The 15,162-nt window shown below is 51.3% G+C and overlaps 1 protein-coding gene across 1 annotated transcript in view; it reads right to left on the minus strand.

Moving 5' to 3' along the window:
* Positions 1 to 1,076: 1,076 nt before the first annotated feature.
* Positions 1,077 to 15,162, minus strand: part of slit1a (slit homolog 1a (Drosophila)) — a 127,623-nt gene continuing 113,537 nt past the window's right edge. The window contains exons 3-14 of the mRNA XM_030379696.1: positions 14,498 to 14,661; positions 14,254 to 14,378; positions 14,023 to 14,120; positions 13,742 to 13,881; positions 11,873 to 11,966; positions 11,383 to 11,520; positions 8,949 to 9,177; positions 8,424 to 8,554; positions 7,748 to 7,902; positions 5,652 to 5,940; positions 5,264 to 5,475; positions 1,077 to 4,714 (exon numbers count right to left, since the gene is read on the minus strand). Coding sequence (XP_030235556.1) covers positions 4,476 to 4,714; positions 5,264 to 5,475; positions 5,652 to 5,940; positions 7,748 to 7,902; positions 8,424 to 8,554; positions 8,949 to 9,177; positions 11,383 to 11,520; positions 11,873 to 11,966; positions 13,742 to 13,881; positions 14,023 to 14,120; positions 14,254 to 14,378; positions 14,498 to 14,661 — 2,014 coding nt within the window. The 3' untranslated portion in view covers positions 1,077 to 4,475. The remainder of the gene's footprint in view (positions 4,715 to 5,263; positions 5,476 to 5,651; positions 5,941 to 7,747; positions 7,903 to 8,423; positions 8,555 to 8,948; positions 9,178 to 11,382; positions 11,521 to 11,872; positions 11,967 to 13,741; positions 13,882 to 14,022; positions 14,121 to 14,253; positions 14,379 to 14,497; positions 14,662 to 15,162) is intronic.

The following is a 15,162-nucleotide window of genomic DNA, read 5'->3' on the forward strand; positions in this document are numbered from 1 at the left end:
GCACTCCAGTACCCAACCGGTAACTAGGACAATCTCATTTATCAGCGCAATGAGTTCATCGCAATCAGCACGGTGGTTAGAGAGCTGGGGAAAGGTATTTCTTTTTAGATGTTTCCAGATTTGTAGTTGATTGCTCACTGCCTCGGCTGCAGATTAATGTTAAAAAATACGTTCACCTAATGAACTTGTGTTGTAAAAATACAATTCCTCCCTTCTGTCTTGGAAGAAAGGGCAGAAACTTTTGAGGGATTTACTCCCAACCGTATAAAGTGAAGTATTGTAGCATGTCTCTGGTGAGCAGGTGACCCAGAAAGATAAAGCTGTTTGAGAAAGGAGGAATATGTGCGTAACCTAAATACATATGTTGTATAAGACAACACGAGTTGGGATGCCCTACAAAGGCTTAATGTGAAAACGGCTTAAAGAGGCACACAAATATTTAACTTTGAGATTTAGATATATATTTTCACATCTTTGGCACAACCAGATTCAGCTATGGTGATCTTTCTTTTGAATTCACAAAAGACCAATTGACTAGACGCAGCTTGATGTGGCTAAACAACCTTCAACTAAGTAAAAGTGGGCTGAAATCTATACCAGTTACTCATCATAGTAGTTTACTATGAGTTTAATATGATTAAAGGCAAGAAATATATATATATATATTCAGGAAGAGTACAAAAAGAAAAGCATCTTAAAACTTAGACAACGTCCACGTTTGGGAGATATAAAGAACAAATATTTGTTTTTTCACACATTTAGCATTTTAGATATATTTATTTGATGTAGATGTAAATTAGTTCTTTATTTAAAAAAATAACGATTATTAAAGTTTATTTTAGATACATTTTAAATTGAAATTGGTTTAAGATCATTTAAATTATTTTTTGGGATAAATATGTTATCTGTCTGACGGTTGCATTGGATAACAACTCATGACTCTGTTTGCTGCAATTCTAAATTATTGTAATTGATTCAGTACTTTAGATTAAGATACTTGTTAAGCAATGAAGTTATTGTAGGACTACTCCACACACAACATACACAAAACAATTCATGAGGCAAACGACAACGCATTTAAAAGCACACACATTAAAGTTTAATGAATGAAAAGAGTGGGGATTTGGTAAACATTTGTTGGTGGCACTACATACATTCAGCATTATTGGGAGTTTCTCAGTTCAATTCCACCATTATACAAAAAAAAAACAAAAAAACACTTGATCGGCAGGGTGGTGCCCAACCAGATAACATATCTTCGATTTCGCACCAGTTCATTACAACAGATACATTGTGCCTTTCTTTTTTATTATCATTGACAAATACAGTTCCCTAAGATGGAAGATATAAACTTGGAGCTTCCGGTCGCCTGACCTGAAAACTGAATTACATCTCAACATAGCACAAGTACCACTAAGATGGCCACCGACAGTGGACACGTCTACTCTCACCAGTAGACCTTAGTGTAACAGGAAGAGTAGGGGTGGGGGGAGGAGACACAAAGGATAAAGCCACACCCAACACAACGTGGACCTTCTCCCTTTGAAGATGTACACAATCTGAGGACGACAGTGACTGCTCAACCAGTATCCTTCACTAGATCCCCTCTGGAGCTAGGCCTATTGTACACCACCGGCGTCGCATAATAACCTAGTGTAAAAGCAAGCAGACATTTTGGAAGAGGTTATTCAGCGAAGCTTTCTGGAGTGGACATCTAGGAAAGACCTTGAACTGGTTCAGATCTGTTAGCTTTTCACACTTTAGGAAGAGATTAGACATTTAGGCCGGCGACTTGTGTGACCGTGCCTACGCTTTCCTTATGATGAACCGCCAACGTACAGAATAAATTGCAATGGATGTATCTTACATTGGAAACTAAACAGCTAATAGTTTAACCACTTTATGAATAAGCATAGGTCATATTTATACATATTTATACATTCAGGTGTAACTGTTTTGTTCACTTTAAAATGGCACACATATCTTCTTTAATTTGTGTATCCTGTAGCCAGGTAATGTTGATAGAAATACCAACAGACAGAGCCTCCTAACCTCTCAGTAGTTGGTTACAAGTTTTTTAAACATTTAGCGGATGACAAACCGAATCCTTGATCAATGTCCCCGTGGCCAACTCATAGTGCGTCTTATTTCTACTGGCTTGACCAAAGCTTATGATCAGTTGATTTCTGTCAAACAAAAATGCCACAGTTTTAAAAGTTGAAATGATAGAAATGCAACCCAAATAATAAGCAAAACAAAAATAAAAAAACAATCAAAAGAATCTGGAGCCTATAAAGTCTGTTTTCACGTGAGTTATGGAATTTCCTGTGGAAATACAAATCAATGGAAATGGGGCCACTTGTACCTTTATTGATAGCTCTGCCTCAGCAGCAAACAGGGAATGTCTGAGCCAGACAAGGTGAAACACTGCAGTAAGTTACAAATACCTTACATTTAATCCTCTTTTTTTTTTTTGCAAAATTATCTTTGTTTTGTATTCCTTTTAACTTTTTTTCTTTTAAACTTTATTGAAAATATCTGAAAGTCAGCAGCATGAATGCCTTTTACTTTCTACAGGAAAGAGCCTTTAGATGAAATAAATAAAATAAAAAACACTCACGGAATTAGATGTAATATTCACATGGAAGACAACATATACAATATTAAACATATTTCTAAATCAATACTGCCTCCTACACAACAAGGCCAACCAAATGTGTTTACGTATTTATTTTGGCCGATTACTAATTAGCTTGTTTGAGGAAATGAAATTAACATATAAAAACACCATGGAACCAAATAATGCCATTAATAGTTCCATAGCTTCCAAAAAACACAGACTCACTCCTTAAACATAGAAAAATACTATACCAAAATGAAATACAAATATATATGTATATATATTAGAATCTGTTAGGCATTTTTGTATAAAGTGGTGGGGCTAAAGGAGTTAGGTTACATCACAGAACAAAACAAAAAGTAACACAAATCAATATAAGAAATAACACAAAACAAAACAAAATCTGCAATCTTTTGCTTTGTAATTACATGATATTAAGAAGCTCTACATATTCATTGTCAAACTCATCTCCACACATGCAACAGTTTGCACAAGTTTAATACTGCAGGCATGGGGGGGGGGGACTAGACTACCTCCTGCTTGGAAGGGGGGGGGCAGATTATGCAAATCATCCTAACCCTGAGGCAATGCATGCTGGGAAACTGAATACCACCGGGCACTGGCCGCTCTGATGGGTGTGGAGATGTGACAAAACCAATCTGCGCACTGGATGTGTGTGTGTGTGTGTGTGTGTGTGTGTGTGTGTGTGTGTGTGTGTGTGTGTGTGTGTGTGTGTGTGTGTGTGTGTGTGTGTGTGTGTCCATGCACTTTGGAGGGGGTCTATGACTGTAGTGCTCAGTGCTGCTAGTCAGTGCCGTCTAGTCTTAGTTATGGAGTCTCTATGCAAGGTGGCTCACAGTACAACTGTGACACCCAAACACCTGCCGCTCTAAGTCTGAATATATATATATATATATATATATATATATATATATATATATATATATATATATATATATATGCGTATATCCCAACTGGATTATGTGCCGGCTCAAACCCTACCTGTTCCATTCTATTATGCAATGTGTTAATGAATGAGCGGCCAGAGATCCCCACCCCTACCCTCAGAGCGACGTACTGAACCTGACCCGGGCAGCCCAGTCCAGCGAGGCCCAGCCAAGCTCCGCCTCCAGCTTCACCAAGTCATGCAGTCCAGCTCCTCTGCTCATTCATCCCTCGCTCTCTCTCCGTCTTTCTCTCCCTCTTCACCTTTGTGTCCGCTTACGGTCATATCTGTGCCGTTCTGCCATCGGTTGCCAGCCTGGCGGCCCATGTCCCAACTGCCTCTAGAAAGTTCAGATGGTGAACAGGTGGCTCAGTGGCTCCGACACCGACCTGACACACCTGGGGTGGATGGACGGATGGATGGATGGATGGATGGATGGATGGATGGATGGATGGATGGATGGCTTGATGGATGGATGGGGGTGTTTGGGGTATCGGAGGGGACACCTCACTGAACGCTTCAGCAACACCTTGGAAATCTGTGGATCCTTTTGGAGCAACGTCGAAGGTACAACGGGTTCTGTTGGGGATTTTTTCTCTTCTTCTTTTTGGACGTTGAGAAGTTGCTGTTGTGCTTCTCTCCGTGTCACTGTAGGTCTACATCCTTGGACCATGGACGGGAATGTCCTATTTTACAAACATCGTTGTCCATAATATATAGATAGAGGGTTTTATATATTTTTTTCTTTATACTTTCTGTCTCGCTCTCTTTCCTCCAGTCCACTCTCCTCCTCCTCCTCCTTCCTTCTCTTCCAGTCTTCCACCCAGCGCAGCGACAGCGGTGGTGGGGGGGTGACGGACGCAGGGTGGATGGGGTCAGGGGGGCGGGGGGGGGGAGCTGCGGCCCCCGCTACATGCAGCCAGCGCAGCCGCACTTGATGGTCTTCTCCACCTCCTCGCTGAAGGAGGTGCCGTCGCTGCACTCGAAGGTGTATTTCCGGCGCTTCATGCGCTGGCTGGCGCAGCACGCCCCGGCGTCACAAGCCCCGCTGCACTCCACCCAGGACACCGTGCGCGTGGTCTGGCAGATGGCGTAGCCCCGCTGCACCTGGTAGAAGTCCCGCATGGGCTCTCCTCGGCACTCGGACTCTGGGGGAACGTGGACGGGGGGGATTAGTCAGTACTGCAGAAAGCCGCTCGGTTAGTACGATGGACAGGACTTCATTTAATTTGTGACAAACCAATCTGACTGTGAGTGTGTGTGTGTGTGTGTGTGTGTGTGTGTGTGTGTGTGTGTGTGTGTGTGTGTGTGTGTGTGTGTGTGTGTGCGTGTGCGTGTGTGTGTATGTGTGTGCGTGTCCAAGCACTTTGGAGGGGGTCTATGACTGTAGTTCAATGTTAAGTGGGTAAAAACTATTTCAGTGGAAGTAGAGGCAAGCTGGGGCTGCAAACATTTTCAGAACTAGAAATGGGTCAGGGAACAAAAAAGTTTACTTCTATTACTATTTAATCATTGGAAGCGACTACAAGTTGACACAGATACAGCTCCTTTAGGAGCAGGAACGGTTAGGGCATGTTTACTCAGGGCTGCCTAAGCTGAGGAAATCTTTGTGGAGCAAAACCAGAACATTTCAGCTGGGAAAAACCTATGCCTACCTTTCAGCCCTACCAACGCCTAACAACTGAAACCAAACCAACCTGCATCGCACAGCTCTCCGGTGTAGCCGCTCTCACAGTGGCAGTAGGCGTCTCCCGTGTCCGAGATCTGGCAGCGGCCATGCTTGCAGCTCAGGCGGCGGCAGGGGTTGAACAGCTCCCCCTGCTGGTTGCACAGGGTGCCGTGATAACCCTCGGAGCATTCGCAGTGATACGTCTGGCCGACCGAGGGGATGCACTTTCCATGGACACACCTGGCAAGGAGCAAGACGCAGTTTAGTATACGAGACCATGACACGATACCTCAAATTGTACTTTTTCTTTTTTATTCACGTTAGATTTATGGACTAAAATATATATATATAGATCTATATATAGATCTATATATATTATATGGGAGCTATCCTACATTTTGAAAGCGTTGCCTTACTTGCTCCCCTGGCAGGGGTTGGCGGCGACCTGGTCGCAGTGGGGGCCGCTCCAGCCAGGCTGGCAGTGGCACACGGGCCCTTGGGCTCCGTCGGGCTGGCAGATCCCGTGCAGACAGTAGATCTTCCTGCAGGGCTCACAGCCGGGCACCACGCCCGGCTTCATCTGGGTCTTGGTGAAGTCCTGCAGCTCGTTGTTGATGTACAGGTTCTGGATGCAGCCGTGGAAACTGGAGCCGTTCTGGATCTGCCAGAGACGGAACGCTGCGGAAGGGCCTTCCACGGGCATCCCTGAGGGGGGGGGAGAGGATGGTTAGAGGGGGGGGAGGCGGAGAGCCGGGGCGACAGACACAAAGCAGACGGACACAGGGCTGATATGGGTTTAATGGAGGAAGGAGCTTCAAGAGGATGTGTGTCCCAACGGGGAGAGTCTGATTCTGAATTAAATACACCGTTGTTATAGTTATTATTGTTGGATTGAAATTTGGGCCACATCGTTGAAAGAGAGACAACAGGAAGAAGATTGGTCATGGATGTTGTGTATGGTTACTATAGCAAGAACAAGACGTCACGTCACATCACAGAACCAAAACCACAGCTGTCTGAACTCCTCCTGATGTCAACTTTTATTTGATTGAATATTGAATTATCTTTCCAAACTCCACAGAAGCCATGGGGTTCTATATATATTGCATAGGTTGTTTTATCTTTCTATTTTATCTCAGGAGAATCAGGCTGTGATATTTCACATCAAACAACATAATACATGGAGTCACACTGGCATGCGCATACGAAACATGTTTGAGGTGGAGGACTGTGTCTGTTAGTTCATATATCAGCCACCAGGGGGCACTCTTTGACCGCTAGCGGCATCTGTGCATCCGTGGATTCATATTTGCATCGATAGGGTAAATGATCTAAGCTCAAAATGTGTAATTTTCCCTTAAACGTAAACGTGTTGGTGGTAGTTCTGTGATCAGGCCTGGCCGTTATGTGTTGGTGGTAGTTCTGTGATCAGGCCTGGCCGTTATGTGTTGGTGGTAGTTCTGTGATCAGGCCTGGCCGTTATGTGTTGGTGGTAGTTCTGTGATCAGGCCTGGCCGTTATGTGTTGGTGGTAGTTCTGTGATCAGGCCTGGCCGTTATGTGTTGGTGTAATCGATGATTAACGTTGGTGCTAACAAACACAGTCATGATGGGCGTGATGGGGGCACTGGAGAGGGGGGGTGATGGGGGGACTGGGGGGGGTGGGGTGATGGGGGGACTGGAATGGGGGGGTGATGGGGGCACTGGAGAGGGGGGGTGATGGGGGCACTGGAGAGGGGGGTTGATGGGGGGACTGGGGGGGTGGGGTGATGGGGGCACTGGAGAGGGGGGGTGGTGGGGGGACGGGGGGGGGGGGGTGATGGGGGGACTGGGGGGGGGGGGGGTGATGGGGGGACTGGGGGGGTGGGGTGATGGGGGGACTGGAATGGGGGTGATGGGGGGACTGGAATGGGGGTGATGGGGGCACTGGAGAGGGGGGGTGATGGGGGGACTGGGGGGGGGGGGTGATGGGGGCACTGGAGAGGGGGGGTGATGGGGGGACTGGGGGGGTGGGGTGATGGGGGGACGGGGGGGGGGTGATGGGGGCACTGGGGTGGGGGTGATGGGGGGACTGGGGTGGGGGGGGGGGTGATGGGGGGACTGGGGGGGTGGGGGGAATGATGGGGGGACGGGGGGGTGATGGGGGGACTGGGGTGGGGGGGGGGGGTGATGGGGGGACTGGGGGGGTGGGGGGAATGATGGGGGGACTGGGGGGGTGATGGGGGGACTGGGGGGGTGATGGGGGGACTGGGCTGGGGGGGGGGGGATGGGGGGACTGGGCTGGGGGGGGGACTGGGCTGGGGGGGGGGGGGTGATGGGGGGACTGGGGGGGTGGGGGGACTGGGCTGGGGGGGGGACTGGGGGGACTGGGCTGGGGGGGGGGTGATGGGGGGACTGGGGGGGGGGGGGGGTTATCAGGGCGGGGTTGCGGTGGTAACGAGGCGAGGGGGGGGTAGAGTGTAGTAAGTTCAGAGTGCCTGCGGAGGAGGGGGTGGTGTGGTGAGGGCCCCTACCCCCCACGTAGAGCGGGGCCTCCCCAGTGAGGGGGCGCGCCGCCCGGAAGCTGTCCATGGAGGTGGGGAGACCCCCGTCGATAGACAGGTTCACCATCTGCTCGAAGGTCACCAGCTCCACCGTGTGGAACCGCCCGTCGTTGATGGTCTCAGTGCTGGGTTAGGGTTAGAACCGTTAAGAACCGTTAACACTAAGAACCAGAACTCAGAGAACACTAAGAACAGAACTCAGAGAACACTAAGAACAGAAATCAGTGAACTCTAAGAACCGTTAACACTAAGAACCAGAACTCAGAGAACACTAAGAACCAGAACTCAGAGAACACTAAGAACCAGAACTCAGAGAACACTAAGAACCAGAACTCAGAGAACACTAAGACCGCTAACTCTAAGAACCAGAACTCAGGGAACACTTAGACCGTTAACTCTAAGAACCAGAACTCAGAGACCGTTGGAGAGCAGCCCCTAGGAGCGCAGTAGCTCTGACAGGGCGGTGTTCAGTCATCTAGCGGACGCTTTATCCGGAGCTACAGCTACCCATCATTAAGGAGCGGGGGGTAAGGAAGGCTCCTACCACAAGGAGGCCGAGGAGGTCCGGGTGAGGCCTAGAGGTATGGGGGTAACCCTAACCCTAACCCTAGGCCGCCCCCCCCCCAGAGCTCCTGCCCGTCCGTACCTGTAGATGGCGTGACCTGGCTGGCTGCCTGGGTCGTAGCTGACCTTGACGTGACCTTGGAACAGTTCCACGGCGATGTGGTCGTTGTCTCCGTTGTAGAGCAGGATGCCATTCTCCTCCGCCGTGGAGACCTGGCATCACAAGGTCACCTCAATGTCATATGTGCACGCTACATTGGTTATTGCTCATTTATGTACAAATCAATACCTGCATGCGCTGACACACACACACACACACACACACACACACACACACAACCAACACACTGACATTAAACAAAAACAAACAAAGTCACACACACAAAACACACAAACACACAGACCCACACACACAGAAACACAGAAACACACAACGAACACACACACACACAAACTACAAATACAAAAGAACAAACACACACACACAAAACTAAAACAAACAAACACACACACAAAACACACAAACACATACACGTCGATAGACACACAAACACACACACACACACACACACACACACCCCCCAGCCCCCCAGGTGTGTGTGCCCACCTGCAGCGTGATGTTGGCCTGCGGCCAGTTCTTGAGGTCGGACAGCAGCAGGTACGAGTCCCGGTCGATGAAGTTGACGCTGACGAGCTTCTCGCAGCGTGGGCCGCCGAACCCGGGCAGGCACTGGCAGAGGGCGCGCCCCCCCCGCTCCACGCAGGGCGCCCCGTTCTGGCAGTCGGCCAGCTCGCACAGCGACCGCGCCGACGGGGGCGCCTCGCACAGCTGACCGCTGCCGGGGCGAGAGGGTTAGTTAGTGACCGCTGGGGTGAGAGGGTTGGTTAGTGACCGCTGGGGCGAGAGGGTTAGTTAGTGACCGCTGGGGCGAGAGGGTTAGTTAGTGACCGCTGGGGCGAGAGGGTTAGTTAGTGACCGCTGCCCGGGCGAGAGGGTTAGTTAGTGACCGCTGGGGCGAGGGGGTTAGTTAGTGACCGCTGGGGTGAGAGGGTTGGTTAGTGACCGCTGGGGCGAGAGGGTTAGTGAGTGACCGCTGGGGCGAGAGGGTTAGTTAGTGACCGCTGGGGTGAGAGGGTTGGTTAGTGACCGCTGGGGCGAGAGGGTTAGTTAGTGACCGCTGGGGTGAGAGGGTTGGTTAGTGACCGCTGGGGTGAGAGGGTTGGTTAGTGACCGCTGGGGCAAGAGGGTTAGTTATTGACCGCTGGGGCGAGAGGGTTAGTTAGTGACCGCTGGGGCGAGAGGGTTAGTTAGTGACCGCTGGGGCGAGAGGGTTAGTGAGTGACCGCTGGGGCGAGAGGGTTAGTTAGTGACCGCTGGGGCGAGAGGGTTAGTTAGTGACCGCTGGGGCGAGAGGGTTAGTTAGTGACCGCTGGGGCGAGGGGGTTAGTTAGTGACCGCTGGGGTGAGAGGGTTGGTTAGTGACCGCTGGGGCGAGAGGGTTAGTTAGTGACCGCTGCCCGGGCGAGAGGGTTAGTTAGTGACCGCTGGGGCGAGAGGGTTAGTGAGTGACCGCTGGGGCGAGGGGGTTAGTTAGTGACCGCTGGGGTGAGAGGGTTGGTTAGTGACCGCTGGGGCGAGAGGGTTAGTGAGTGACCGCTGGGGCGAGAGGGTTAGTTAGTGACCGCTGGGGTGAGAGGGTTGGTTAGTGACCGCTGGGGCGAGATGGTTAGTTAGTGACCGCTGGGGTGAGAGGGTTGGTTAGTGACCGCTGGGGTGAGAGGGTTGGTTAGTGACCGCTGGGGTGAGAGGGTTGGTTAGTGACCGCTGGGGCAAGAGGGTTAGTTAGTGACCGCTGGGGCGAGAGGGTTAGTTAGTGACCGCTGGGGCGAGAGGGTTAGTGAGTGACCGCTGGGGCGAGAGGGTTAGTTAGTGACCGCTGCCCGGGCGAGAGGGTTAGTGAGTGACCGCTGGGGCGAGAGGGTTAGTTAGTGACCGCTGGGGCGAGGGGGTTAGTTAGTGACCGCTGGGGTGAGAGGGTTGGTTAGTGACCGCTGGGGCGAGAGGGTTAGTTAGTGACCGCTGGGGCGAGAGGTATAGTGAGTGACCGCTGGGGCGAGAGGGTTAGTGAGTGACCGCTGGGGCGAGAGGGTTAGTTAGTGACCGCTGCCCGGGCGAGAGAGTTAGTTAGTGACCGCTGGGGCGAGGGGGTTAGTTAGTGACCGCTGCAGGGGCGAGAGGGTTAGTTAGTGACCGCTGGGGTGAGGGGGTTAGTTAGTGACCGCTGGGGTGAGAGGGTTAGTTAGTGACCGCTGGGGCGAGAGGGCTAGTTAGTGTCCGCTGGGGCGAGGGGGTTAGTGAGTGACCGCTGGGGCGAGGGGGTTAGTTAGTGACCGCTGCAGGGGCGAAAGGGTTAGTTAGTGACCGCTGGGGCGAGGGGGTTAGTTAGTGACCGCTGGGGCGAGAGGGTTAGTGAGTGACCGCTGCAGGGGTGAGAGGGTTAGTTAGTGACCGCTGGGGCGAGAGGGTTAGTTAGTGACCACTGGGGTGAGGGGGTTAGTTAGTGACCGCTGGGGTGAGAGGGTTAGTTAGTGACCGCATCAGGGGTAGAGGAACAGCGCGGTACGCTTAGTAACCGGTAGGTTAGAGGACGGGCAGTGCTGGAGGCTTAGTGACAGCAGGTAGCGGTGATAATAGCGCTAGAAAAGACAAGCCTACCTCTGTATTGCTTTTAACAGAAGGTCAGATAGTGAAGATAAGATGACACACGTAATGCTTTCACCTAAAGACTCCTCAAGGGGAGATGAATCGAGGTTCATTACTGACGGAGGCTGAGAAGGTATCTTTGGTTGGCTGGGTGGCAAAACCCACCGACACGCAAACCATGCATCACTGGCAGCGACCCAGGGTCGATCCCAAACAGCAGTCCTATGAGTTGTCATTTCCTGACCCATTTCGGGTGTCTTCCCTCCCCTGTCCTTACGGCCCCTCGCCCACTCTGACCCCCGGAGGAGAGGTGAACGCCCGGTGACTGTGTGCTCACCTGTAGCCATCGGGGCAGAGGCAGGAGTAGCCGTTGAACTCGTCCAGGCACTGGGCGCCGTTCAGGCAGCGGTGCTCGTTGCAGTCGTCATAGTCCACGCTGCAGTCGTCGCCAACGTAGCCAGGAGTACACACACACCTACGGTACGGGAGGGGAGAGGGTGACCCACTGGGACCCTGCTGGGGCGTCGCCCCCCCGCCCCCCCACCGGCAGCAACATCAACATGAACCGTGGCCTTTGTTTGGAGGGTGATCGATTCTTTAGCTTGTATTCATAAGGAGTCATTGTATTAACAGGCCTATGTTGGGACACGGCTGGCTCCATCGATCTGCGTAGCTATAAGAGGAATTATATTTCATTCTTGGTTGCTAGGCAACTAGGCTGGCGATACGGCCCATCAAGCGACTTCTTGTGGGGCCCCCCCTAGGGGCCCCCACTTTGACACCCCCTTTCTAATCCACATGCGGACCCGGACGGCGTGCTCACTCACTTGGGCCCCGCCGAGGTGATGAGGCAGGTAGACTGGTGCTTACAGGGACTCCGACCGGGGGCGCAGACGTCCTCCATCTCCTCACACATGTCCCCTGTACAGACACATCCACCATGAGGTCATCAGCACAGACACATCCACCATGAGGTCATCAGCACAGACACATCCACCATGAGGTCATCATTACAGACACATCCACCATGAGGTCATCAGCACAGACACATCCACCATGAGGTCATCACTACAGACACATCCACCATGAGGTCATTACAGACACATCCACCATGAGGTCATCCACACAGACACATCCACCATGAGGTCATCAGCATAGACACATCCACCATGAGGTCATCAGTACAGACACATCCACCATGAGGTCATCGACACACAGACACATCCACCATGAGGTCATCACTACAGTCACATCCACCATGAGGTCATCAGCACAGACACATCCACCATGAGGTCATCAGTACAGACACATCCACCATGAGGTCATCGACACACAGACACATCCACCATGAGGTCATCACTACAGTCACATCCACCATGAGGTCATCAGCACAGACACATCCACCATGAGGTCATCACTACAGACACATCCACCATGAGGTCATCAGCACAGACACATCCACCATGAGGTCATCAGCACAGACACATCCACCATGAGGTCATCAGCACAGACACATCCACCATGAGGTCATCATTACAGACACATCCACCATGAGGTCATCAGCACAGACACATCCACCATGAGGTCATCACTACAGACACATCCACCATGAGGTCATTACAGACACATCCACCATGAGGTCATCAGCACAGACACATCCACCATGAGGTCATCAGCATAGACACATCCACCATGAGGTCATCAGTACAGACACATCCACCATGAGGTCATCGACACACAGACACATCCACCATGAGGTCATCACTACAGTCACATCCACCATGAGGTCATCAGCACAGACACATCCACCATGAGGTCATCAGCACAGACACATCCACCATGAGGTCATCATTACAGACACATCCACCATGAGGTCATCATTACAGACACATCCACCATGAGGTCATCCACACAGACACATCCACCATGAGGTCATCAGCACAGACACATCCACCATGAGGTCATCCACACAGACACATCCACCATGAGGTCATCACTACAGACACATCCACCATGAGGTCATCCACACAGACACATCCACCATGAGGTCATCAGCACAGACACATCCACCATGAGGTCATCCACACAGACACATCCATCATGAGGTCATCAGCACAGACACATCCACCATGAGGTCATCAGCACAGACACATCCACCATGAGGTCATCAGCACAGACACATCCACCATGAGGTCATCCACACAGACACATCCACCATGAGGTCATCAGCACAGACACATCCACCATGAGGTCATCAGCACAGACACATCCACCATGAGGTCATCAGCACAGACACATCCACCATGAGGTCATCATTACAGACACATCCACCATGAGGTCATCCACACACAGTCACATCCACCATGAGGTCATCAGCACAGACACATCCACCATGAGGTCATCAGCATAGACACATCCACCATGAGGTCATCAGTACAGACACATCCACCATGAGGTCATCGACACACAGACACATCCACCATGAGGTCATCACTACAGTCACATCCACCATGAGGTCATCAGCACAGACACATCCACCATGAGGTCATCAGCACAGACACATCCACCATGAGATCATCATTACAGACACATCCACCATGAGGTCATCATTACAGACACATCCACCATGAGATTGACATTGTTGCGTGTGTGTACGCGTGTGTGTGCGTGTGTGTGTGGGTGTGCGTGTGTGTTACCTGCGTAGTAGAGAGGACAGAGGCAGGTGTAGTTGTTGATCCCGTCAACGCACGTTGCTCCGTTCTCACAGTCGCTGTATTCGCAGTCGTCAACGTCAATTTTGCACGCAGGGCCTTCGAAACCCAGGGGGCAGGAACAGCTGAAGACACACACACACACACACACACACACACACACACACACAGAACATTGAACTCACTGAAGGAAAATCCATATTTCTCTCTTTAAAGACGATTTGGTTTCGTCAGAAGCGTCCGATGGGAAGTGTCGTGTGGCTCACCTGAAGGCGCCCTCCTCGCCCTCTTTGAGCTGGCAGGTTCCTCCGTTGGCGCAGGGGTTACTCACACAGGCGTTCAGGGGGCTCTCGCAGTTCCGCCCCTGCACAGCACAACACACAAAGAGACCGTATGGGTCACACCTCTGGCGCATCTCTTGTCATGAGGCTGAAAGAAAACCTTTTTTGAAGAGGAACGCAGGTTTATATTTAGGGCGAGTATGGAGGTGTTCTGACCTTGAAGCCTGGAGGACAGCTACACCTGTAGACCTCCATCAGGTCGTTGTGACAGATGCCCTGGTTCAGACACGGGTCGGACAGGCAAGGGTTGCACTTGGCCCGGATGTTGGTATCCACATCCCCTGAAGCCATTACATGAAGAAGAGCGTTACGCTAGGTCCTTCAGATCACAAGAATCTATCAAAAAGAAAAGAACAAAACTAATTTTGCTCACAAAGACATTTTGCCCCACCCCGCTTACCGTGGCACTCAAACTTCTTGGCTGGCGTGGTGAGCAGCAGCTTCCCTTCCAGTTCCTTCGGACCGGCACAGCGGGCGATGCCTGGCTCCTTGTATCCCGTCTTCACCCAGTCCGACAACCAGCGCAGGCGGCAGTCGCAGTACAGCGGGTTGGCTCCGATGGCCCTGGGACAGCAGGCAAGGGAAACCAGTCACCGAAGAGAACCTTACGTCAAGTTAAACATATGGTTCTATGTCTCGACTCGGGTACACCCCCTGTCATTGCGATGACCTGCCAGCAGATGGCGCTGTCTTCTTACAAACTAGCCTCACCCGCAACGTCAGTTCATATACATGAAACAAAAGGAGGAACGATTCGATATGCATCGTAATGCAGATGTAAAGTATTTGGAACAAAGACTAATCAAGGCGTTATTCTTCCCGGGGGAGCCCAGACTCATCATGACGGGGGGGGGGGGGGGGGGGCAAGCGGCAGCACACACTTAAACACGTCTGTCACGGTGGTCATGAATCAATGACGCTCTGTCCTCCCCCCCGCTACCCATACCTTCCCCAGCCCCCCCCCCCACGACCATTGGATGCACAAACACGGCTGAATCAATGCTCTCCCGTTAAGCCCGGGCACACAGGCTCATCTCTCATGCGGGGGCCAACAGACGACACCTG

This window comes from Gadus morhua, chromosome 15, assembly GCF_902167405.1.
Source record: "Gadus morhua chromosome 15, gadMor3.0, whole genome shotgun sequence".
NCBI classification, from domain to species: Eukaryota; Metazoa; Chordata; class Actinopteri; order Gadiformes; family Gadidae; genus Gadus; species Gadus morhua.